This window comes from Rhamphochromis longiceps, linkage group LG3 (assembly GCF_057381845.1).
Source record: "Rhamphochromis longiceps isolate RC_006_pf linkage group LG3, R_longiceps_female_GT1.1, whole genome shotgun sequence".
Taxonomy (NCBI): domain Eukaryota; kingdom Metazoa; phylum Chordata; class Actinopteri; order Cichliformes; family Cichlidae; genus Rhamphochromis; species Rhamphochromis longiceps.
This window is the reverse complement of record NC_140559.1, coordinates 35182803-35210459: the sequence shown is the minus strand read 5'-3', so window position 1 is coordinate 35210459 and position 27657 is coordinate 35182803. Positions and strand designations below refer to the sequence as shown.

Below are 27657 nucleotides of genomic sequence, written 5' to 3'. Positions count from 1 at the left end.
ACATAAATAAAGATCAAAGTACAATGTCACGCCTGTCTTTTGTGTGTAGTCTGTGCGACTAATGAGGCCACTTCTGATTTAAAAAAAAGAAAGAAAAGAAAAGGGAAAATTCATAAAGCTAAATTCCAGACTAAAAAAACCCCAATGAAACGCAATGAATATGTAAGGTGTTTATATCCATCCTTACATATACAATCCACATCTGTCTTTTGTGACAACTACGCTAACACCCGTGCAGCTGTGGATGCAGCTTTGCTAACTGAGGTTACTAGCATTAGCTTCAAACTTAACAAGTATGTAAAATTAATTCAGGGTTCAAAATAAAAACCTACAGTCTGTGGTGCTAATGAGGGCACTTCTGACTCCCCCCCATAACGGAATAACAGAAAAACAAGCTGTTATAAACTTAAAGCTATGCTACATACCAAAAAACACAAAAAAATAGATCCACAGAATAGAACTGAATGCTTGTTAAATTGAAGCAATGTCGTACAACAACATCTGGCGCCCTGTACAAGAGATCAAGCCTCATGCTGCTAAATCAAACTAAAATAAAAACTTCACTATAAACTCTGATAAAGACTGTCAACAACTCCAGTTAAGGTCTCCAAGTGGCCCTCTTAAAGGAGGGAACTTCATCAGTGTAATGTTAGTGGGAGAACAAAACACTCAAAAATAACAGACAGCACTTAACGGCAGAATTATGCAGATTATAACTGCTGCATTAAATCAGACCGAGGGCTGAAGTCATGCACAGTGTTTTACACATCTGCATAATTCAAACTGCTGTAAAATCATTCTGCAAATGTGTGAATTAATACAAAGCGGTTACGCACACTGAAGAAACTGTTAGTGCTGAGCGTTAAGGAGGTGGTAAAGTATGTATGAATGCTTGAGTCCGTCTGGCTGACATAAGTTAAACTTCAAATACAAAGTTACATTAATGTGAAGGAATAAATATGAAAATCTGGCTGCTGATTAGAGAAGTGCAGAAAAAATACATACAGAAAACAAACGTGGCTTCTGCACATCTCAAGAAGAAAACAATAAATCTGTCTGCAGAGGAAGAAAACAGGCAGGTGGGAGAGCAAAGGACAAGCAGTCAGTTAAGTGCAGATGGAGGGAAAACAGTGTTGTCAAAGTTTTTATATTAACAAACTGTACAGAATATAATACGTCTGCTCTCAGTGGAGTGTAACGCCAGGCTTTAAATATAATATATCACTGCTAAGGAGCAGCACATGAATATTTCAACACAGCAAGCAAAAAAGCAAACTTTGATCTTCTCTTTTAAAAAACTTAGAAACAGTAGAATTTTTTTTTTTCATGATACTGCACCCGCAATATTTCAGTCGACAGAAAAACACAGCACTACTCAATTCACTAAATGTGTAATATTGGAGCTCAGGCTTAAAACATGACATGATTTTTCTCTTGTTCATTTTGATAAGTTTCGCTAATCAAATCAAAACTGCACTTATGACTCATGCTGTGGAGTGTGAGGGAGCCCTACGGGACTTAAAATTGGTGGAGAACAGGCACTTGTAAAACACGAGCCCTGCTCTCAGTTGCAATCTGCAATGAGCTCACGTTTATTCCGCAACTATGGATTTATAAGATCCTGCTTATAATAACAGGCTCATTTTCTTACTGGTGTTTACTGAAGGGTAAACCCACGGTCCAGTTATCAGTTAAACAGTTATCACTTGTTTAAATGCCTAAGTATAACATGTACTATAACACATCATAGACAGGTCTGCTGTTTTCCACCTAATTGAGACTTCTGTGTGAAATCCACATCATAACATAAGACGTAACCTGAAACCCCTTTTTTAATCCTACGCCACAACCTTCCATACAACCTGACCTACACCTCCTAAGAAATGCAACTACACATTGCGTCGACGCAGCCCACAACTTGGAAGGTCACGGCGTAGGGTTAAAGAGGGTTTCTGTATACATCGTATGTTACCATGCAGATTTCAGGCAATTGGGGAAAAAACTGATATCTGAGCAAAGCTTTCCTTTCATGTCTGTAGGTCATTATGTATATATGTATAAATGCTAATGCACTGTAAAAAGTTAGTAATTGAAATAAAAAAGAGGAAATGAGATTCCTACTTTGCTCAAAAGATCTCTAGAATCAGATATACCAAAAACCTGCTGGTACCTTAAATCTTGCCCTTTGCCTGCAGATTCTGCATACTCTTATGCAAATTTATAGAGATTACTGTGCCAGAGAACCTCTTTCAGACTCCCCCCGCTGGTAGGGTTGCCAACCGTCCCTTAAAAAACGGAATCGTCCCGTATTTAGAAACAAAAGTTCACGTCCCGTATTGAGCTAATAAGGGACGCACTTTATCCCGTAATACAGTGAGAATCAAAAGTAGTCTATAACTTTTAATGGAATTAACACTTTGTTTGAAAACATAATTCCCAGCCCCTCTCCTGCTTTGTGACCAATGAGCTGACAGCACACTTATGACAATTCGAGTATGACAAGTCAGATTATCGCTTATCTCATTGGTCGAGGAAAGGTCGCTTACGGAGAAAATACCGGCCAACAGGGAAACAAACGCCGACACTGCGGTGCAAGTCTCGGACGGCACACTGTGCCTCCATAAAATGAAGGTTATAACAGAAAATCTGTCGCTCTCTCTCTCTGTCTGTCTTTCACTCACACAGACACGCACACCGCCACCATCAACTTTGCTAAATTGCTAATGAAAAACATTAATAAGGCAGCTGTGATTGAGCAACAGTGTAAATCCAACTATTTTCACGGTTGTTATGGTCGTGATAATTTTGTGATGCCACATCGAAAAGGCTCGGATGAGCTTTCCAAAGTTCTACAAGTTGTGCCTCCATCGCTTGTGTCCAGATCACACGCTGCACAGCCGTGCTGCTCCGTCTTTTTCACCGACGTTTATGTGTTTGCGCGTGAGCAATGTGAGCGCCTGTGGTGACACCCTCACGAGCGATTGATGATCGGGAGCTGCTCGAGGTGTTAATCGCTTCTCGTTACCCCACGTATACTACACGATGCACGATGAAGGCCAAAATCGGGCCGATCACCAAATCGGTCGCACGACTCAAAAATCGGCTCAAAATGGGCCAAAAATCGCACAGTGTAAGCCCAGAATTAGAGCAGCAATGTTTGTTCGCTCAGAGAAAGAAAAAAAAGGCTGCAAAAGTACAGGGAGGAATGGGAAAAGGGAAACACCTGGCTGGAAAAGTGCACTATAAAGCGCACTGCACTGTGTGCTGGCGCACTTTTTCCATAGGCATGCTTCTAATGGTGGGCACATGAAGAACACGAGGGGCGTGAAAGCTCGGGGAACCCTTAACCAATTTCTTGTCCACCAGGCATGGCAGAAGCAGATATGGTATGTAAACACTGGTTTGTTTTTTTAAACCCTCTGGTTAAGGTTAATATGGGCATGTGCAGTGAATATCAGCGCTATGTGGCCAGAAGTGTAATAATATAATTTATTTTGTGTAATAAACAACTGCAAGGATAAATGATTACAACAAATAGATGACTAATACATAAAAGTAATACATAGATGAATAATGATGATGAGTTAAGATGCGTAATCATGGGAACAAGCGGGTTTACAAACAGGAGCAGCTGATTAGCATTAGAAAAGCTGAAATAATACCTCAGCTGAAGCCAATTATACTAAATGCACTATATGTGCACTGTTACAAGAATGATTTTGTTCTATTGTTTTCTATTAATTTATATAATTTTAAGTTAAGCAGGACAGAGTTCTTTTAAAGAAAGATTTACTTATATTCTCAAAAGTTAAGCATGACAGGCTTCTGTTTAAGAAAGAGACCTGTTTTACTGTGTTAATGTTGTGATTTTGAGCTAAAAATAAATGGCTAAATGATCATTTGTTTCACATATGGTCATATCACAAAGAATATGCATCTGCTTAAATCAAGTTCAAGTCAAATGGTTAAAAAATAATTTCACACACACAAAAAAAGAGCTACCACACTGGGAAGGGTGAAGACAACTGGGTTGCCCGGCCCTGGCCACGAGGTGTCCCTTATTTATTTTTCAGGGAGTTGGCAACCCTACCCGCTGGCCTACACACACCAGTGTTACAGCCCTGAATATTCTCAGGTTTTTTAGTTAATTTTCTCCTTGAGAGTCACAGCGTGTTTTTAGTCCACTGCCCTTGTGGCTGTCTGACTTCTACCCTGGACTGAAAAGAGCATCTCTAGTCCTCCCTCAGTGTTAAAATGGGAATCTCCAAAAGTTGATTCTGTTCATCTGGACGTAACGTTTTGTGGGAGAAACGTTTCGTCACTCATCCAAGTGACTTCTTCAGTCTCAGCTGACTGCAAGACGTTAAAATAGGAATGTTTGTGCTGCAGATGCTGTTGGACAGTACGGTGGAGTTCACAAGTCTCTTCACGTCTTGGTTTATTTTGGAGTCTTTTCTGGCGCAGTGACATGCAATGTTCTCACACGCCTTATGCATTTATTTACTCAGTGATTTTCAGTCATTTTGCACCAACGCAGCTGTCAATGAAGAAGCGGTTGAATTCGGGAAGTCATGGGCTTCTCTGCTGAGTCAAACTGAATCGTGCCAGTAAAAGGCAATGAGTTCAGACTCAAAGGATGACAAGCCTTGCATTATTCGAGGCTGGATTTAACAGTGGACCTGCTCCATCTTAGATTTTGTACTGAATGCAGGATAAACTGAGAATAGCTTCTCTCGATTTACACACGGAAATCCAAGAAAACCAACCAACTGTTGCAACTCTCAGCTAAACTGACTGAGGTTGAGTGGGCATGTCTGCTGAATGGAGCTTGGTAGCTTGCAAAGCACTTGCTGCTGGATACAAGTGTCATCATGACACACCTAAGAAGCAGTGGAAAGTCAGCTTTTTAACAGTCTTGCGATCCATCCTGTCGCTCTACAACTGAGCAGATGCTCATCGTGCCCTACGCCGTCACAGACAGTTGAAGAAGCCTGTGAAACGTCACAGGCTTCCAGGTTGAGATCCTATATCAAGGATGTTACAGCAATAATGAATGAGTGACTGGTGCCAGAGAAGACCCACACTGTCCCCTCTTTTCTAGTGGGCGAGGTACACAATGGTCACACAAGACAATCAAACTGAACTTTTGGGGTCAAATATGGTTCAGATAGCAAAGTGTGACCTTTAAAGATCACCTATTACATTCATACCAGTTCTATATCTCTATTCTAACTCTAATAGAGTATCTCTGCAGGATTTACAGTTCAAAATAATCTTGATTTTTCTCATGCTGAGCTTCAGTGCAGCACGTAGTTTAACCCACAAAGGATCCTGTTCCTTTAGCTCCTTCCTCCTTGGTGGACTACTAGAGTAAGCTTTGTTTCTCGTTTCTGAACTGAGCAGTTTCTGTCATATTTTAGGCGTACTTCCAGGACAAAATGACTGGGTGTGCATCAAATCTTAGTGAGGATGGTCACTGCCAGTACAGTTTGCCATGGCTACCCTTGGAAAAACCCAGAAACTATTCCAGTGGTCGTCAAAGCACATACAAAGCACATGTCAAAACATGTTATTACAGGTGCTGTTGAGCTTGTCAGATGTCATCTTTATGGAGGAGAGAATTACCCTCTTCTGATTGGCTGCCCCTCAAAAACAGAAGGCATAGAGGTTAGCATATCAGGGATATCCCCTTTCTCTGACATCATACAGACCCAGAAGTAGAAAGAGTATGAAACCCGAGTCTCACAGGTAATACTTATATGTGCACTGACCTCATTGTTTCAAACCTCTGGCCATGTTTAAAATGAGCTTCCACTGTAAGTGACTATAGCAGCTCCCCTTTACTCTCCCCGTTGTTTTGAAACTCTATCCTAACTGAGTATTTGCCCATCGTGTGTGGCTAAACCTAAGTAAACCTTCACCACGAGAGCAGTGGATTAGACTATGTGCATCATTTTGATAACAGCAAAGCTGCGTTTGGCTTTAGAGCCAATGAGAAACAACATATTTTCCCATTTAGTTAAGAGGACATTCTGAACGTGGGAGTCACAATGAGGATGAAACTGAAGACCTATCTAATTATACTGGACTTGCATATTGAATGAAATTTGCTCATTCACTGTGGCAAATCTACACACATGACAAATCCAATCAGGAAAAAAAAGAAGAGGTACAAGTCTGTGAAAACACAGTGTGCTAATCATGCTGTGGTTGTGCGCTGATGACGAGCTGGGGGAGGAGGGGATTGTTGTTGCCCACTTAGCAGCAACAGTGAAATAAATCTCACATAAATCTTGGTGCCGTGGGGAGCTGAAGCTCGGCAGAAGACGCAGCAGACCTGTCTAACACCGGACGACAGCCGGCTTCATAAATATGGAGGGCAGAGCGTGGAGGAGCGAGAAGGAGAATGAATATTTTACTGAGCTAAGGCCAGTGGGAAACAGAGGGCGAGGATGGCCAGAGAGAGGGAGAAGGTACAGCTGGACGCTTTGGTGTTATATAACACACACCCGCACACACAAACTGAAGGACACACATGCACAGAGATAGAGGCATAAACACAAAGCAGCATAAATGAGCACAGACGACAGAAAAAGATGAATGGCCACACACACAGTCTGTTTCCATCTCTCTCAAACACACACAAACACCGGTGTCTGTTGTCCACCCACGACTGTGTTCATCCATCTTATTTTCATCATACACAAGATGCCAGCCCATCTGAGACAATAACCGGCTTAACAAACACATAAACACACATGCAGTAGGAAAGAGACTCGGAGAAGCAACACAAACCGCCTCCTGTGTCGTCAGCTGTTCTGTTATGCTGCCTTTTCGACGTTTCCTTTTGATCAACAAGTGATGTCAATAAAGTAATCTGTAGGAATTAAAGGATGAGTCTCATGATGTTTTATATTTTCTCAACAAATCCCGTGCAAAGATCGAAACCAGCAGCACACTGATCCGAGTACCTGAGTAGCCAAAACCTCTGCGGCCCTCAAGCTTCTCCTTCTTCTTCTTTTTTTCTTCTCCAAAATCTATTACATGAAGGGCTGGACAACGCAGCCAAAAATAAGAAATTACCTCTGTTTTCTGGCTTTAGGATGACTCAGAATTATATAACTGATTCAAACGTCACTGAACACTTGCAGGAACTAGTTTTTGTTATGGGCTAAACATACAAGATAGCATCCATTAGCATCAGTTATCCACCTTCTGCTTTACATGAAGAAACTTTCTGGTTTGTCTGAGCAGAGTTTGCATTTTCTCCTGCATGACTTCGTCACACATGTTAGGGTAAATGTAAATTGTCTGTAGGCGTACATGTGATCTGCCCAGGGTGGACTTCGTCTTTCCATCCATCCATTTATCCATCTATTTTCTACTGCTTATCTGAGTTCGGGCCATAGGGGCAGCAGTCTTAGCACAGAAGCTCAGATTTCCCTCACCCCAGCCACCTCTTCCAGCTCTAAGTCATTCCCAAACCAAACCAGAGATATAATCTCTCCAGCGAGTCCTGGGTCTGCCCTGGGACCTCCTAGGACATGCACAGAATACCTCACCTAGCAGGTGTCCAGAAGGAATCCAAGTCAGATGCCCTAAGAACCTCAACTGACTCCTTTTGATGTGGAGGAGTAGTGGCTCTACACCGAGTCCCTCTTGAAATGTCCAAGCTCCTTACTGCCCACCCACCACATGAATCGATACCTTATCTCGATGGAGGGGTTTATGTGTATTGGTGATCCCAGGAGTTATGTTGTCAGGGCCAATTAAACTTTGGTAGGATCTTCCAATGCAAATTAGTCCAGAAAGGACCAGAAAAAGTGACTCAAAGACCCCCTGTGTTAAGGGAAAAAAAACAAGCATCCAGTGTAACCTGGCTGAGACAGGGTTACGGGGTCCTACCATGCAGCCAGGACTGGGGTGGAGGCCGTAGCCCATGGGGCCCAGCCTGGCTTAGGCCAAAGAAGTTAATTGGGTCCGTCCTCCAGTGGAGGACTTTGCACAAAAAAGCTGACCCATATGAGGGACCACAGGGGGGTCAGTGGATCAAGCAGTGGTCAAACAAACAAATAGAAATAGTACAGTGAAGAGGTGAGTTGTTTGTAAGACTCACGATGGGCAGTCTTTATGTTATTTTCGCTTGTTTTTGTTCCAAATACATGAAGTAAATTTTTCTAAATTTGCATGATCTGTTGGAAAATCGAGCTACTGATTTATTGATGATTTTGTTCTCTTTTTCCAGTTAATAAAATTGTTCTTTCTGGTGATGGTTAAAGCTATTGAGATCTAAGTTTGAAGGTCTCTGGGTATGGTGAATGAGGATAAGTTACCTACAGGTCAAACAGAGGGGATTGTGGGATGCTGAGGCTAAGGACTCTGGACAGGTCTCACACGACTCCGACCAGAACTGTTCAAATAGAGTAAAAAGCCAGAATGCATGAAAATACATGCTTACATGTATACACTATAGATCTTAGTATTGTCCTTTAGTTTCTTTCAATGGTATATAGTGGTGGTACACATCTTTGTCTCACTGTATGACAGCCAGGCTAGGCTCCAGCCCTCTTGACCTTAAGTTAGACAGGCTGTTAAGGAAATAGATGACAGCAGGACAAGCCATTAGCTAGATGGCCACAGATGGCTGGGAATGACATAAGACTAATAGATAAAACCTGAACTCTACAGTAAAGGGATTTGGTGGTTCTCTTAAACTACAGGAGACGTTTTGTTGCTGAAGTCTGGGAGGACTTGTCACTTACAGCAGGGGGTGTCGAACATGCTGTCTGTGGAGCCAGAAACTCACTGTAGACTCACAAAAGTGTGAAAATTACAGAGTAAACGTAAGTTTTGCACATTCACTGTGTTTTGTTCCAGTTTGTGTTGCAAATTAAGAATCGCTCACATTGTGAGAGCTGTGGTCCGAACTGCTACCACATGAAAGCACGGCTAGGTTTTTTCGCCTCGCTAAAGTATCATTTCGTTGTAATGGCAGCAGTCGCACTAGCAGACAGCAGGAGAGACAAAAAGTGGAAAAACTGTGGCTTAATTGATAATGAATGACTCATTATGTTTAACGTTTAACGTAAATGTGTACCATAACTTTTTTTATGTATTAAGAACTTTAACCAGATAGTAAAATGAGAACTTGCCAGAATTTCGCGGATGCCTTTAACAAACTGAGTGATTTCTATGTGCTTTCTGACTAGCCTCAAAGTCACAAGGCGGAATATTTGGGTTTAATGTGTATCTTGCATGTTTATTTAGATCCTATAGTTGTCTAATTACACACCATGCCAGACTAAATAAAGGATAACTGATCTGAGTGAGCAATGTGACAAAAGGTTTGGAAAGCCAAACCTAAACCAAGGAGCATGATGCTGTGGGCCTTTTAGCAGCTGCATGGTGGAACTATGGGTGGGACAGCTGATTATGGAAACTATATGGAGAAACACGAGGAAGGGAAACTTGGAGGAGACACTAGACCAGGAGCTTCTATTACCTCCTTGCCTCTACAGTCTGTTGGACAATCCTACCTTAAAAGAAGAAGCTCACACTATGACCAAGTCTGACGGTTACCGGGGTAACCAGTTCCTTTTCTTGCGATGCAGCTATTCTAATGTCAGGTTGTAGCAGCTGGGTCAGCTTTAGAGTTGTCTGCAGTGAGGTTTATGTAAAGTAAAGGTAAGACCCAGTCTTGTTTTCTGCCTAGAGTTGCTAGTGGATTGGATCAGTGGAGATGTTGTGCTGAGGAAGAGGGTGTGCTTGCCCTATCATCACTGTCAAAGGGCAAAAGAGTACATCCTGGGCAGTACACATTGGCCATCTCAGTGGGAGTACTTAGACCAGATAATGGTAAATTATCAGATTTAAATATAAGAAATGGACATATATAAATATGTTAATTATATGCAGTGCAGTTATGAGACCTCAACCCACTGGAAAACTGTGGGATCTTCAAAAGCGATTAGGTTTCAGGTTAATGGTCTTCCATTTATTCAGACCTTTAGAATCATTGCCAATGCTGTTCTTGAAGCAAGTGTTGCACCAACGTGTGGTTCAAAAGCAGAAGCAGAGGCGACAGGACTTTTTCAATGGCGTCTCCTAATCTTTGGGCATTTTCATGTAAGCTCCCAGTCTCTGTCATTTTAAAACAGTGTTAAAAAACCTACTTATTCTCTGTAATCTGGGTTTTATTATGCAAACACAGTCTTATTTATAGTACAGTACTACTTTATCTGATTATTCTTAATGTGGATTTAGTGGCTGCTATGCATAGGATATTTGTATAATACAGAGAACATTGGCCAACTGAGATTATTTCTATAGCATATTTATAACAAACTTTGACTTGAGTTATGCTTACTTGTTTCTTTTAATTTCTCCGTGGTCAGTAACTTTATGTTTAGGGAATGTGCAAAACACAGAATCCATCAGTATACATTTGCCTCGGTTTTTAACAGAATGCACCACTGTGACAGTAAATTTTCTTTCAATATGAAGCTTTTGTTTGAGTTATTCTTGTGTGTTATACAAAGCTTTTGATTTCTAAAACATATATACCAAATGCCTGTACCAGGGCTCCAGTCTATTCCAACAGAGATCAGTAACAGTGGAATTTAGCTTAACTACATATGGCATGGTACCCTGCAATCACTGGAGTGCCAAATGTGTATTAATCCACAATGAAAAATAGTTCTGAACACATTGTATGTACTACTTACTCTTCATAAAGTTAAATCTGCAACAACTGACATAGAGCGTAACGACCAAAGTACTGCAAGAGCTGCTGAGCCATGATAGTCCATTACCACGAAGCTCCCTGTGTACAGTTTTTGTGCTGATGCTAATGCCAGAGAAGGTTTGGAGATCTGGAGTTACTGAGTCAGCAGAACACTGGTGTCTTTTACACACTATGCACCTCAGCGCCCAGCAGCCATGCTCTGTACCTTTATGTGGTCAGAGCTGCTGAAGTTCCTAAAACCTTCTTCTATGTAATAATATCTCTTAGAGAGAGAAGACATTTCACATCCTGTCACATCCTGTTACAACACCATGATTTTATAGATCTGTGACAACGAAAGTGAAATCACCTGAACTCAAAGATTAAGAGGCCTGGCCCAAAATATTTATCTCTATAATGTATAACAGTGGTATATCTTTCTGTCTTCAGTGGTCTTAAGCGCGTGAGCTGAAAGCAGTTGGACTTCTTCTCTCATCCGAAAAGTTTCCTTGGAAAAGTAAAGAGTATTTAAACCCTGATGGAGATTATTCCAAGGATCATTATGAGATGTCTAGTGAAAGGCCCACTAAATGTTAAACAGGATTTCCCATCAGCTTTAGAAGAAGCAGCCTCTCCACTGCAAAGTAAAACATTTTCAAGAACCCAAAAAGAAGTCCTTTGCCTTCGACTCAAGTGCAAATTGACCAAAGATGGGTAGAAAAGCAAGCGTACCGAGAGATGGATTTCAAATGTAGTTACTTTTCTTGCTTTGGTTATAGATTTGTTGCCAAATCTGGAAATTTTTAGACAACTAACTAAGAACAAATGCAACAAAAAAAATCAGTACAATGAAAAGACATGAAATGTGCTGTAAGATCCCACTTGTTCATTCATTCCTTCTCTCAGGTGTTCAAGGTTGTCTCGCTGCCATTCAGCCCCCCCCTCGTTCATTCAGCTAACAACCCACTTTGATTGTTTTAATGGAAGGGCCGGGCAAAGGGCGAGACAGTATGAGTCACAGAGCGAGAACAAGAGGGAGAGAGAGAAAGAGAGAGTGATGGAGAAGCAACTGGCAGGAGGGGACAGAAGAGAAACAGTACCTGAGAACAAATGGAAAACCTTGTTCCCCTGAGGGCTAATTTGCATACACACACACACGCGCGCACACACAGAGGTTGCACAGTGTATACAACCAGAGCAGTTTCTTCAGTAAACAAGAGATTAATATTAAGATGGCAGCATTCACCTTAAAAAAATAACACCATGGCAGAGTTACAAACATGGACTGCCAACTATAATGTAAACATGCCCGTTTCTGCAGTAGTGATCATTCCTTCAACACACACACACACACACACACACACACACACACACACACACACACACACACACACACACACACTGAATGATAAAATACTACTCTTAAGAACAACCCTGCAAGGTGAATCCAACACGTATGAGCAGTGCTACTCTAAGCCAGCACGCACACACACACACACACACACACACACACACACACACACACACACACACACACACACACACACACACACACACACACACACAAGCACCACATATGAGGGGGAATCTAACTCGCACACCCTTCCGCACGGCATATCTGCATGCAAACACACACATGCATGTTTAAAGTGTCCGACACACACCCATATCAGTGCAGTCCAACACCACACATACACACACGCGCGTGTAAACAGTCTCCCACCCACCTTCGCTTCTTCCTCCATGCCTCTCCCACCCACTCAAAACACAACACACACACGCACACATTCCCTCGATCCATCCAATCCCTCCTCTCCTCCTCCTCTCCATGCATCCTTACCTTGCAGTAGGCTCTGGAGGTTGAGCTGCGCCTGCTGGTGCAGCTCCTCGACACACTCCGGCCTGCTCCACGAGCCGAACACGTTCACGCTCTGTTGCCATGGAGACCTGAAGTGGGCCGTGCCGCCGCTGCTGCTGCTGCCTCCGCCGCTGCTGCTGCTGTGGTTTCCATCGCCGTGGCTGCTGCTGCTGCCACCGCGCCTGCCGCTCTCTGCCTCTAGTCCGCTGGTGGCTGGAGGAGAAGAGGGAGGGGAAAAAAGGATGGGAGGGAGGGATGTGGAGAGGAAGTGATGGATGGAGGGAAAGAGCAGTGGCGGGTAAGAGAGGGGAGAGGGAGGGAAACAAGATTATTTAGAGTAAAGTGGGAAGGGGAAAGGGAAAAACAGAGGAATGGTTGGGAAAGAAGAGAAGAGAAGCAAAGAGAATTGGAGGGAAAAAGGGAGGATGGCAAGGAAGAGAGATTGATGGGGAAAAGAAAAGATAAAAAGATAAAGAAGGAGCAGAGAAGAAGGGAGGTGTAGGAAGTGAAGGAAGCAAGGTAGGGGAGGATAAAAGAAGGGGATGGAGGGAGGAGAGAAAAAATATACATAAATAAAAATGTATGAATTTGCATAACTAATACCCAGAGACGTAGATTACATAATGCAGTATGTGTTGTCAGGGAGAACAAGGACCGAGGTAGGAAGGAAGAAAGGAAGGAAGGCGGGATATAGGGTAAAAAAAGAAAAAAAAAAAAGATAAATGAGGGATTAGAGTGGAAACCATGGAGGAGAGGTTGAGAGTTAGAGGGGAAACAGAGAGGAGAGCTTAATTAGGAAGGAAAAGGAAGGAGACAGTGGACGGAGAAGACAGAAGAGAAGGATTAGGGCAGGGAGGTATGAGAGAAAAGAAGCAAAAAGGGATTGTGGCATTAGGAAAAAAAGAAGAACATGAGTGGGAGGAGGAAGGAAGGAGGGATGACATTTAGAGGCAGAAATGTAGAAAAGAGGGAGGTGTGTTCGTGTAAAGAGGGGGGAGAAATAAAAAGCAAAAGGAGGGAAAAGCCAAAAAAAAAAGTGGGAAGGAAACGTCGGTCCCTGTCACCATCAACCCTCCCAACACAAACAGACAATCAAAACAAATCATCCACAGCGATCACAAATGGCCATTCAGTGCCGACATAAATGAGACGTCGCCTTGAATCAGCATCGAGGAAGTAATTTGACACATCCAGTGGCTGATAAAACACGAGTAACAAACACGGGAAATGTGACAGCAGATGATATCAATTACTTAACAAACTGGTTAAACTTTGTCAAGCTTCTGGAAGCTAACTTGGCAAAAGAGGACACTAAAGGTGTAGGTTGTCACGCTGCTTCCCCCCTAAAGAACCATTTAAGAGGGTGAACAAGGAAATATCTGAGCCAGTAATGTTGTCACACATGGATGTGGACAACAGAGGTTCACATCGCTATCAGTAGGAGGCATATCCACTCGCTAAAGATCAGTAAAGATTTATGTGTAGCCTACATATGTTGCATCTTCGTTCTCTGTATCCATAATGTGAATTTCACTTGGCCTTTGCCTTTGTGGGATGAGCCACAATGACCACGTGACCTCTTTATATTAAAGTGTAATGAAGCCACAGTGTTGTTAAACTAGTAGAGGCACAACGTGGGGAAACAAGCCCAAATTCTGGACGAAAGTGGGTAAACTTTTAAAGTGTTTCTTATCCGATCTGAGTGGAGACCTAATGCTTTTAGTGTGTCTGTGACCACTGAAGTTTGTTTTGGCTCTCTCTGGTCATTTAGATACGGGCTTTACAATAACTGCTGTCACCAAGCTGGCTGCTAAGTGTCAAGACTTTTATAGACTCACATTAGCTATGTTTTGGTCTGCCTTACTGAGGACAAATCACAGTGAGTTCTCATTTTGAGCAATGCGAGTATCTTTCAGGTACAGGATGTGCTCCACCGAAAACAGAAGGAACTCGCCTATCAGTACGCATCGCACAGTGGACATTTACAGCATTTCTTTCAGTATTTCTTCTGAGACTTTGTTGCTCGTTTTTTTTTTTCCATTTTCTCCAATGCAATTTCAGCAAAGGCTATAAAAACACAAAACACAACACAGTTACAAACTCCCCTGTTAAATTACTTGCAGCTATGTTGCCGTTTAGTCTAACTACATTCAAAATTACACGCTGAGACATTTCCTTCAGAGAACCAGATATACAGACAGCTTGTAGAAAGCTAAGAAATCAGCTATGATCCTAGCAATGTTTTCTCCATCCATTAATATTTTTAATCACCTATGAATTTCAGGGTCGAGTGGAGGGTGAAGCCTAATACAGTTATTGTAGAGTAAGGCATTTAGCCTTCACCGTATCTTTGTAACTACAACTTCATGGTCAAATATTCAAAGAAAATGTAGTATAATTATATTATGCAATTTTTATGGTTAAATTAGATTATTCTTAGGATAATATTTTGTTTCTCAGTGAAATTACAGTCCAAGGTGCATACAGTACATACATGAAACCCAATACTAGATCAAAACATTACACTTTCACCATTAATCATAAGGGAAATAATTCAAAATGTGATTAAGTAAACTGTAGCACGAACAAATTTCAGTCTGAATCTATCTGCAAGTCACAGAGGGCCCAAAATGATGATCGTCATCGAGAGGACCTTCATCTACAAAAGGCTGAAGGTTGTTACGAGTGGCTCCGGTAATCTCACGGCACACCACAACAATTTTCTCCAGTTCTTTCCTGCTTTTTAGACCAAACCACAAAATCACAGAAAATGAAAGCACTGACTCAGTAAAAGAATAAAAGCTTTCCATCACCGTCATCCCAACATCAAAACTTTGCAACATTCTCAAAAAGAGCAGATGACTTGACCCGTTATGTAAAGCATCTGACTATAAATTATCTCATGATCAACAAGCTGACGCAAAGAAAAGTCTGAGCTAAGAAGGAAATGAATTAATAACTGGAATGGTAAGAAATCAAAAGGCCCACATGCAGAGGTGACTCCAAGCAATATCCAAATCCAGAAATCCGGAAGAAATACTTCAAAGAATAAATTTAAATTATTTAGGTGCATTGACATGAGAGTTATTTCTTATAAAACAATATACCCAGGTTTGATATACAGCTTCATTCACCACCGAACCTACTGCCTTTACATAAGGCATCTAAAGCATCAAGCTTCCAAAAGAGTGAGAGACCAAAACAGAGCTCCGTCTCTCAGGCTTCAGTTCAGTTCACTTTGTTCTTTTGACAGTAAATGACAGTGATTCACACAAGACTTTTAGTGTCAAGGTGATCTGCAGTTTCTTGGAGACAGACTGTCCTCTAACAGAAATGTCAAATCCTGCTGCAGCTACTCCCACTCGCTGCCAAGCTTCAGCTCGGGAAAATCAACAGCAGCTAAACATCCAGAATTCAAAGTATAAATATCAGCACCAACATGTGTGGGTTTGGATGCGTTTCTGAGGGGACTGTGCAGGAACTACGTCTTGATTTGAGAAAGACTGGTTAAAATTTAAAGTGCGCTCAGTTCCCGGTAGACAGACGCTATTCTGCCGAGAATCCAGCGGCACTATCGTGTCTTGTTTGCTCTGAAGCAGACGTCTCTCCTCACAAAACCCGCCGCGCTGTATGGAATCACAATTTCACCATCCCAGCTACCGGCTTCATCTTCCTAAGCTGCTTTCACACAATCAGCTCCCACCAGAGAGAGCTACTGTTTATGATACAGAAGTGCACGTCAGTTAGCATCAGTCTCAGAGCGGGGAAGAAAGGCGATCATGCATGATTTATAACCTGCTCTATAACAGACATACACTCTCACCATGGAGCCCTTGGTATTTTAATTTTTATTTGGATCCTTGTGAACACGGTGAGAAAGTCTTCTGCGCTCCGTTGTGGATTGCCTGCTCTTGAAGTTGTTCTGTTTACTGGCTAAATCTGTCTTGCTGCGAGCTAAATATCCCATTAAAGAGTTTGACTTTGTCCCCCTCAGTTGTTTGGAGAATAGGTAGCAGGCAGACCTATCTACACTACTGCATATGTTTTGACTCGTCTGTGCAAAATATATCCGAACTATGTTCACAATTCATTTTTAGCTGTTGTTGCCACTTGAAAAGATGCACACAAAGCCTTTGTAACCAAAGTCTAAGCCTGTATGTGTGTAACAAGGGTCTGTGACAGGAAGTAAAACCATATCTGCAGGGTGCAAGAGGATCTTTAGTGGACTCGAAATGTTCCCAGAGGTTGACGGCACACAAAACTGCTTCATTTTGTGAAGCTTGTTGTGTCGCAGGTGTACATCACTTTTAAATTATCCGAAGAATTCAGACTAGTTGTTTGTGGCACCGTATACCTTTTGGAAGTTTTGGTCATTAGACAGAATTTGCACAACAAAGCTCGCAGACGTCGACAGAGGTCGAACGCCATGTAAACTTGAAGTTGATTTCAAAAAGTAGCGCTGCTGAAATATGCATAAAGAAAATGAGAAAACTTTATCCAGTGAGAGATACTCTATCCTTGTCACAGAGAGAAAACCAGCACAGGGATGAGTGCTCTCTAAGAACATCTTTTCAAAGTGCTCGGTTCCTTTGCTCATTGTTTACAATAGAAAAGGATGCACTTTTAAGATTGCTCAGAGCAGAGAAAGTACCTAAACAAGGAGTGGGAAAAAAAAAAGATCCTCCAGCCTTGTAAAAGCAAAGAGCTTCAGGTTTTGTACAGCTACATAAAACAGTAGCAGCTGACAGTCTGTTCACGTCTGCACAAAACTGTTTTTAAAAATGTTGTCAGATAGATGTTGAAACACTTACTGTCAGTTATTCATGTTCGGGTGTCACCACACCTTCCTCAAAGATAAAGAAAAACAGTGACATAGTTCGATAGAAAAGCTTTACTCTAAATGCTAGTAATACTTTTTTTAAACTATCTGGACTGTCGTGATTTGAAAATTAGTATTAAACTGGCTTAATGAGCTGTATTTAACTGCAGAAGAACAAGGAAATCACTGATAAAAGCAGGCAAGAAGTTCTCCACTACCGTGTAAATAGTTTTTGTCTTCATTTTGAGTTTTGAACCCTCTGTTGACATATGTGAGTTTCTGCTCATTAGTCTAGTAATGTTGAGCTTTAGTTTTATTGTTCTATTTGAGTTTAATTTTCTCTGAACTTTTGAATTTTTTAAGCAGTTGTAGAGTTAGTTTTGAATTCTGAGCATTTCAGTGCAGTGCACTTCAGATATGGTGGACAAATCTTGCAATGTGCACATGTTCCCATATGCCAAACCTAAAAAATATAGCCCTGAGATCCCTTCCCGGACAATTTAACCGCCATTCAAACCTGAACTCATTTGACCTTAACAACTCACAGGTTGGGGCAGTGACTCACAAACAGGAGTGATGGAGCCACTTCAGGTCAAATACCCGAGACTCTCCATCAGCTTTTGAAAGAGAGCCCAGAAAGTGGATTCTGTTAATCTGGATGTGCCGTTTTCTGTGGGGCGAAACGTTTTGTCACTTGGAAAAACAACCAGAAGACTTAGGCTCACTTGGATTTTCCCACAGAAAATACTACATCCAGATGAATGAAATCAACTTTGTGGGATTTCCTTACCTGGATGATTGAGCATCCATCAAGACACTTTTGGGGGAGATGGTACAGGTTTTCAAGAACTTAAATGAAGTTGTATTAAACTCAAAAACGTTAGACCATCATGACCGGGATGAGTGAGAACCTACAGACTCTCTTTCCAAGTATTTTTCTCGTTATTACGTCCTGCTTCACTGTCAAGGTTAGTCTCCCTGTGCTAGTTTTACTTCTCTGGACTTCCCCTGATCTATTTGTATTCACCTGTATCTCATTCCCCCTCCTGGTTGTCATCCCCCAGTCAGTCAAAGTGTATAAATAGTCATGCTCCCCTTTGTTCTTTTTGAGTCAGCTGTAGTTCAGCTCCATGTTTCTCCCTGTTTTCCAGGCTCGTGTCCTGCCTTTTCCCTGTTCTTTCATTAGGCCTCAGTCAGTTCTGTCCTTGGCTTGAATTACAAGGTTTACTCTGTCAGCTCTCCCTCAGTGCCTTGTGTTCAAGCCTATTAGTCAATAAAGCTCCTCACCATCCTGAGGTTCTGTGTCCTGGATTTGGACGTTTTTCTCACTACATCCTTTAAGTCTGTGTCATCAATCAAAATCATGCATCATATACCTACTGAGTGACACATACAGCTCTAGCTTCACAGATGCTACATCAAACATTGACTTTTTGGAGATGTGTGTGAGTCAAATCTGTGAGCCTGTGTTTGCGAGCGTATGTGTGCACTTGTGAGGATTAGGTAATATGTGCCAAAGTCACAGAAGCCTCGGGAGTTTCTAAAAATGTGGCACACATTACTGTAAATAGAAAATCCAAAGAGAGAAACAGAGGGGGGCGTTTTAACTACCTTACTTGCTGTCATACCTTTGAGACATTACTGTTACTGTGACTGTGTGCAAACGAATTCACACTGCTCTCACTGCACATCAGCACAGGAAGGAGTCATCATCAATCCAACAAGGTTTTTCACAGGCTTGAAGCCTCGCAGGAGTTAAGCTAGTAACCAAACCAGACCACTGCCACTACAACAAAATTTGCTGAAGAGCCATTAAAAATTATAGAAACCACACTGAATGTTGCAAAACACTGACTGCAAAAAGGAACACGGAGCAGCTGAGTTTATAAAAAGGCCAGATTCCGGTCGGTAATACTCTACCATTACAGAGGTCGTCTATCTGCTGTGACAGGTACGCCACATTAGAAGAGTACAACCTGTCACCTGTTTCAAGACCATAAAAAACGGAGACCTGTCACTTCCAAGAGAAAAAAAAAATCAAAGCAACATGGTCGTGATGTGCCAATCAGGGAGCAAGTTCTGAAGAAATGCAGCTTTTGAGGTGTGCTGATGCTAGGAAACAGGACGATGGTATGAGCTTCTAACACCTGAAACAAAAATCATGCAAGGTTGCTTGTTTGGCTCTTAGAAGACAGACTAATAAAGAAAGTAGTGTTACCTTAATGCTTTTTTAATAATCTATGGATTTTAATTCATATATTACTGACATCAGATTAATAAAATGCTTTTAAGCTCTTTCATAAAAATGATAAATGAATGGAGATCTGAGTGGTGTTAATGGAAACCAGCAAATGAGCTAACTTGGCTACACTGCTGGCAAATTTGACAGATTTACTGCAACTTTACTTACTCTTAACAAAAAAGGGAGTCAGTGCACATCCACACGTCTCTCTGTGTTCTCTCTATTCAGTGGACTCAGTGGCAGATCACATAGACATAGAGGATCTGTGCTTTTGCAAACACTAAAAGTCATCACTAACTAAGCTACTTTTGCCTCCTCTGTTACCATAACCATACATTGTATTTTCCTCTCATCTGTGATGACATTAACTGTTTGACAGTAAATGTCGCACACAAGATGATCCTCCTTTTGTTTACTAGATTAACTTAATCCCTTGTTTCAGTGCCTACTGAGCCCATAGCTTCAGTTATTTTCACCTAGTTATTTAGACCTGGAATCATGTCCATGTTCTAAACAGTCTATGGCTAAAACCTGTGAGTGTGAGTGCTAGCTAAAACCAGTTTTAGCTAGCACTTAAAGCTAGATTTAGCAGGCAGAGTTGAAATGAGCCTGCTCCTGTCATATTGCGCAATTCAAATTAAAAAGTATGAATTTTCATCTGAAATGCCCCCTCAACTCGGAGTTGAGTTAAAAATCCAAGATGACAGGAGTAAACTTAAAAGGTAGTAAAACTGTAAAACTTTAAATTTTTACTGCCATTGTTGGGTATTTGTGCCTCACTAAATAATCCATGCACAGCACTGAGGAGGCTTTATCCATGAATACGCTGCAGCAGTGGTTTTAATTGGAAGAGAAACAGGTGACACGACAAATGACAAATGCTTCATTAGATGAAAAAACGCTGAAAACAACTGCCTGCAAATAAGAATTACCTGAAGAAGCTTAAAAATCGTCCACCATACCAGCCTACAATGACTAAATCACACATTGTCTGTGCAGGCAGAGCTAACTACTATTACAATTAGAATCCACCCACATTTAAATGCTTATAGATGTAGAAAAACACTAGAAATATAAGAAGAGCTGAATCATAGTCTCAAAGGAATTTACAAAACCTATAAAATAGCTAGCTGAATTGCCAATCTTGTAAATAGTACTAACTTTTATTGGAAAGCTATAATTCATTGTGTGGAGTTAACCTATTGTATTATAGAAACTTTTCTTGACATTATTTTTCTTGTCTGGACTGCTTATCTCTTATTTACCTGGCAAATACTATAGACGCCTCCTTTGTATGTGAGAAATTAGCAAAATATGGTCTCACTGTCAGAATAAGTTTGTATTTTTTACTAAGGGAAGTGTGCTACAGGGATATTTTATGAGTGTTTATATTTTTATAAGTTTCTCAGGGGTAATCGGAGCCTCTAACCTGCACTGCTGGTAGCGTCATTTAAAGGAGGAGCATTTGGGAATACTTTCAGAGGTTTAAAAAAATATACAGAAATATGTTTTAAAAAGTGTTTGGATCCTAAATGAGAATTTTTTTTTTTTTTTAAATACCAGTAACATATAAAATAATATGTAAAATAGATGGTCACCTTAAACTTTTTTTTGTATTGAGTGACGGAGGACAAAGTCTGGGTAATCATCCCTGTTTTGCAAAGAGAAATAACTGTGATTTGGCTTTGTTTTCACAGTCATGGCATCTGACCTCAAAAGACTTTCAGACCTGCAGCTGATGACAGAGTCTGCTCTGGCGGATACGAGAGACGCACCAGTCCTCGGGGAGACTTGTTTCCTCTCAGGTTAACAATTAATTCTTGATTAAAAGTTGAACAGCAGCCAAATACACACATATACACAGAGCACACCCGCAGCCATCCTCAGTGGAGATGTCACTATTTCCCTTCCTCCCTTATGTAACCACGGTGACATGAAAAGGAGGGAAGATGGAGGGATTGGATAGAGGAGAGACACAAGCCTCTGGGCATCACTGGGCAGATTTAGAAAAAAAAAAAGCCAATCTCCTCAGTGTTCTTAGGAAAAGAAAAAAGATTGTTCTGGAAATAAATGCAGTGCAACGTCAAGCCAGCTCCGTGTTTGAGCTTTAATTCCCATGAAATGCAAATAACGATCACAGACCTACCCTACTCAACTTATTTTACACTCTTTGTGATAATCTCCATCTTCCTAAAACTAATTTCGGCTGGCTCTAGCTCTCGGAGCTGTGAAAAAGTGCTTGTCTCCTTCCTGATTTCTCAGTCTTTTGGATTTTTCCATAAACTTAAATGTTTCAGATCATGAAACAAACTCTAATATTAGTCACAGATAACCTGACTAAATACAGCATGCAGTTTATCTATTAAGGGAAAAAGTTATACAAACCTACCTGTGAAAATGTAACTGTCCCTGGTAACTGATAACTGGCTGTTACACCCTTGGAAACGAGAACTGCCATCAAGCATTTGTGATAACTGGCAATGACTCTTTTAGATCACTGTGGAGGATATTTGGCCCACTCTTCCTTGCAGAATTGTTTTATTTCACAGTTATTGCAGGGTTTAAACCTGTTTAAGGTCGTGCCGAAGCATTTCAACTGGATCCAAGTAAAGACTTTGACTAGGCCAGAACTTCAGGCCCTATTGGTCCACAGTTCTTTAGTCGTTGTTCTGGGTTCTTTTTTGACCTCCTGGATGAGTCGTCGATCCGTTCTTGGAGTAATTTTTGTAGGTCAGCCACCCCTGGGAAGGTTCGCCACTGATCCCGTTTTTCTCTATTTGTGAATAAAAGCTCTCCTTGTGGTTCGCTGAAATCCCAAAGCCTTAGAAATTGATTTTAACCCTTTCCAGACTGATAGATATCAGTGGCTTTACTTCTCTTTAGATCGTGGCTCGACGTATTGCTTTTTGAGATCTGCCAGCCTGCTTCACTTTGTCAGACAGGTTCTATTTCAAGGGTTTCGTGATTCAGGAGGTTTCAGCTTTCCAAAAAATGTGGTTAATAACAACTACTTTATGATTTAACAGGGTTTACTTCTTCACATAGACCATAGGTTTGAATAGATTCTTTTATCCTAAGAAATAAAGTGAGTCAGAATCGGTCTGATATCCAAATATCTGATCAGAGCGTGCCTACTTTCAACACAACATGAGTCTAAACACACAACTGTTTGGAAGAATGACCTAAAGAGCAATAAAATGAAAACCCACTTAGAGTCTCCCTCACACCAAATAAGGGGAAGCCTCTCTGCTTCTCTGTGGAATCATCAGTCACATCTAAGATAAGGTTTAGAATCAGGGGAGCCTTGTAGCATTTCAGTGTTAGACAATTACCATCAAGAAGAAGAACAAGACAGACTAAAACAAACAGGGCAGTGGGTGGTGGGAAACGCCCTCCCTCATTTCTAGCTGATGCAGAGAAAACACCAGAGTGATAACTTTCACCGAGGAAAGAGAGAGAAATGACACACACATCCTTACAAAGACAAAACAGTCCAGCACCAAAAAAACACAACTCTGCATTCACACACTTGCACAAAATAGAGAGGAACTTTCACAATACACCTACTGACACACTCATACTCACACACGCCCGCGTGCATTAGCGAGGTGTTGGGTGAAGTTATTTTCCTCTGATGCCTTTTTACTAATTAATTCCCCTCTGTGTGTGTGTGTGTGTGTGTGTGTGTGTGTGTGTGTGTGTGTGTGTGTGTGTGTGTGTGTGTGTTGGAGTGTCAGCAGGGAGGATGCAGGTTTAGACAAGCTGTTATCACCGGACACACACTCTCTGTCGCACACACATTCACAGATGGACGGTTAAAACACAACTTATCCATTCCTCATATTTAACATTTTATCGCTCAAGTGCTTGCAGAGATTTCACGCATGCGTAACAAAAATACATCAGTGTGTCCTTCGCACACTTGTGAGGAAGTGTAATGTGGTTGTTAGCTGAAGAGCTTCCGCAGTGCTGCACACCAAATATTGGCTCGCTTGTTTGTGTGCGTGTGTTTATATTTGTGAATGACAGGCTTATGAGCGGCTGTTAGCATTAGCCTGGTCCTCAGCAGACTCATTTATGGGAGTCCTAAATAACATTGTCACCACCAAGCAAAAGCTTGGCTAAAACTAGATGTTTGTGTGTGTGTGTGTGTGTGTGTGTGTGTGTGTGTGTGTGTGTGTGTGTGTGTGTGTGTGTGTGTGTGTGTGTGTGTGTGTGTGTGTGTGTGTGTGATCCTTGTGTTTCCTCCCTGTTAATAAAAGGTGTGCAGTAAATCAGATTTAGCGAGTACTCTGAGACCCAGATGGAGGATTTGCCGTCCGCCTGGGTATCGTTATCCAATAGCAGCAGGCTTCCTGAGCCGCAACATTATCCATACCGACCTTTGTTGTTATGACCAAACAATAAAGGTCAGGAAAGTGACCTCTAAGTCTCTGTGCTATTAAGGTAATAGAACCCCAGAGTGTGAAAACACAAAACTACCTGCTGAAAAGTAAAGGCAGGTAATGAGGCCTGAGTATTTTACGTCTTGGTCGTCCTGTCCAAGGTACTGAAAACTGTTAGGTACCACATGCTTGCTCTTCTCTGTCCTCTGTGACTCATTAGTTTAGCTAAACATCCCAATCAGCTTGATGAACGTCAATTAAGAAAACCTGGTGACAGAATGAGCAACACTAAAATAGCGATCCCAATCTGAGTCACACCGGCAGCCATGTGAAGTTCTACCACTGGGACTTTTCATGGCTACGCTCATGCAAAGCAGCCCATTCAACCTGGTGGCCAAATGAGCAATTAACTAAAGCAGGAGGTTATTTTCTGCTATCGCAGCTCTACGATGAAGCACAATGAGCAGAAATTAGGTAACTGCGGTTAGTTAGATTTAGAGAACACATGTAAAACCTTGTTATACACATCTGGATATACATTATTCATATAATGACCTATGATAATGAGCCTTAGTGTTTACTAATCATCAGTTACTAATGAATAAAATATATTCACACATTTAAGTACAATATACAATACAATATTTACTAAGTTAAGCTATTTAATCCAATATTTACTTGTGATTTAATCCACATTTGTTTTTTATCTTTTAGCCCAAGTTGTGTCCAGTATTTGCTTGTGTTTAAGTCCATGCTGCACATTTTATTTTATAGACGGGTCATCTGCCATCTTTGCCGTTTCAAAAACCTGGTTGGTTATAAGCGCCACAAATCACCTAGAGCAGCCTGCGTGGGACACTCACATTCATGCATCACTGTGACAACTCAAAGTACAACCCTGAATAGAATGAAATGAAAAATTGGATTCTGCTGATTATCGAGGCCACGTTTGCCTGATAACTTTTAATTTCATCGACATTCTATTAACTCGAAAGTACATTTTCCTCCTGAGTGCCCATTAACTTTCATCCGTGCAGGAAGTCTGGGACATTTCTCAGTGAAATATGGAGGAAAGGGTGTAAACATATTTCTTGAAGACATTGATGAGGATGTAATGAAATTCTCGTGAAGAGGATTGTCAAGACTCCTCTTTAAAGCAGATGTCGACTGGTAATGTGGATCTCATTCGTGTGCAAGGAGTAGTGTTGAGCAGGCATCTAAATACATGCTCTGACTGTTGCAACCTGTCATGTTTTTACATAGCTCAGTGCTGCCCCCTGCAGGAAATTTAGCCTTAAAACACAGACAGCAGTGAGGAAACTATTACCTATCTATCCTGCATTTGACCAGACACCATCCATTATTGAATCCTGATTTACTAAAGAGAATTCAGCTGCTTATTATATTGTAATTGTTAATATAGTGGAGCTTTCTTACAAACCTGATTTTAAAGGATGGAAGAACTGAAGAAAGGACGAAAAGGAAAAAACAAAGAAGGAAGAAGTCAATGAAGGAAATGAAGAGAGTAAAGATGAAATGCTGGGAGTAAAGAAGGAAGGAAGGAAGGAGGAAAGGATGAAAGGAGCACACAAGGAAGGAAGACTGAGAGAAGGAAGAGATAAAGGAAGGTAAAGAAGGAAGGAAAGAAAAGAGTTACAGTAATGAAAAACTGAGAAAGGAAAAGTAAAATAAAGGAAGGAAGAAAAGAAAAGAATCAAAGAAATAAATTACAGGAAGTAAAGCACGAAGCAGAAAATTGTCAGTCAGCTTTTTGAGAGCAGAGCTCAGATCACAGATTTGTTCCTTGAGTAGTAAACACCGGGTTCAGGACTCGGAGCCACAGACAGGACAGGAAAAACATTGTGCTGCTGTTCCAACGGGATCTGACAAAACAGAAAAGATGTTGTGGAGGCCGAATCATACTCCAGATTTAAACAGCAAGTTAAAAAAAACTCCAAAACAAAGCAAAACAATCTATGAACATAATTTAAATTTCACAGCTGTGTCACCACGAAGGAAACACCACTCGACACTTGTAAATACTTGAAATTCTTTTTCCTGTGAAAGGACTTCCTGCCATTTTGCAGACTTCTTACCTTATTAAAAGACCGCTGTGTCTCGGCTAATTTAGGCAATCAAAGACAAATGCAATCACACAAATACAGTTAGTAAATCAATACACACACACACGCTTAGTACAAGAGTGTGTGTTCCTGTGTGCTCTACAGTGAGACCTGGCTGTCTGCAGTAATTACACCCTGAAAGTAATTTACAGTGATATGAGCCACAATTCATCCTCGCCCTCCCTCCTCTCACTCATCGCTCTTCCTCCTTCTCTCTTTCCACGTCTCGCCTGGTTTCATCCTTTATTCCCTCGTTTAACTTGCTTCTTTAAACTCGCCCCTACTCTTCTCTCCGGCTCGTCCCTCCCTCCAAGCTTTCCGCCCTCTCCGTCGTCTATCATATCTCCTTCATTACACACACAAAAAAAAAATGGGGGATAAGTGAGAGGGTGGAGTAATGGAATTGAGTGGAAAAGGAGAGGTGTATGTGTGTATGCCTAATGCACTTGGGTCTGCCATGATGGCAAAACCTAACAATCGAGTAGCCTAAAGGTCATATTCTCTCATTCTGACAAAGCGATGGAGCCACATCCCGATTCCATCCACATGTATGTGCGTGCACCTCAGCCGGAGTTTAATTGAAGAGCCGGATGCGTTCATCCGCGTTTGCTAACAAGAACAAAGATCCAATTTTATGCTAATTACTGCGATGGTTAGCGAGACAGGGGGGTAGCTATCATGAGTCACAAGAGACAAAACACACACACGTTGGTTGGCTTCGGCTCCCAAACCCGCCACACGGAGACCCCCGTCTGTATTTTTAAAATTAATAGCCATTATTTTCTATGCAGGCTCTTATTATTCAGCCAATTCAGCCTGGCTGGAAACTGTGGAGACACATGATTTACACACACAAGCAGGTGGACACACACACACACACGTAATGACAGCCTCTCAGTCACTGTGCTGCACACCTGTGTGTGATGCTGTATGTTAATATGTAGGACTTAGAATTCTATGGATCTCTAGGTTCATGCTAATAAGGAAGAAGTGTGCCTCCTTTTTGTTTGTACGTTGATTGAATGCCTCTGATCCCCACTGAACGACGCAGGGAAGACCTGTCCTGTCTGCAGTGTAGATGGAACTAAAGAGGGCTGTAGAGAGCTGTAGCACATGTTTGGAACCCACTAGAACTTCCTGTGATTTGTTAATGTTGTTAATGTGTAAATACTGTAATCCATCCATCCTTGCATCCACTTTCTACTACTTATCTGGGTCAAAGTTGCAGCGGCATCCCTAGCGAGTTGAAGGATATGATCTCTCCAACCAGTCCAGGATCTTTCCAGGTGATCACATGGAAAGATCAGGAAGCCAGCTCCTTTTTATGCAGAGGAGTGACTCTACTTTCAGCTTTTTAAGGGAGGTCCCAGTAACCCTGCCTCTTGTATGCACCATCATTGCCTAGAAACATTGCCATTCTGCCCCCACTCTCAGAAAACTTATGGTTCTTCAGATGTCTTCATGGTTCTTTAAAGAACCATCATACATCAAATAACCTTTTTATTTT

The 27657-nt window shown here is 41.4% G+C and overlaps 1 protein-coding gene across 2 annotated transcripts in view; it reads right to left on the bottom strand.

Annotated features, from left to right (window-relative positions):
- nhsl2 (NHS-like 2) overlaps positions 1 to 27657 on the bottom strand; it is a 192256-nt gene that overhangs the window by 47899 nt on the left and 116700 nt on the right. For both annotated transcript variants that reach the window (XM_085395547.1, XM_085395555.1), the window contains exon 2: positions 12564 to 12794. In XM_085395547.1, the coding sequence (XP_085251673.1) occupies positions 12564 to 12794 (231 nt within the window). The remainder of the gene's footprint in view (positions 1 to 12563; positions 12795 to 27657) is intronic.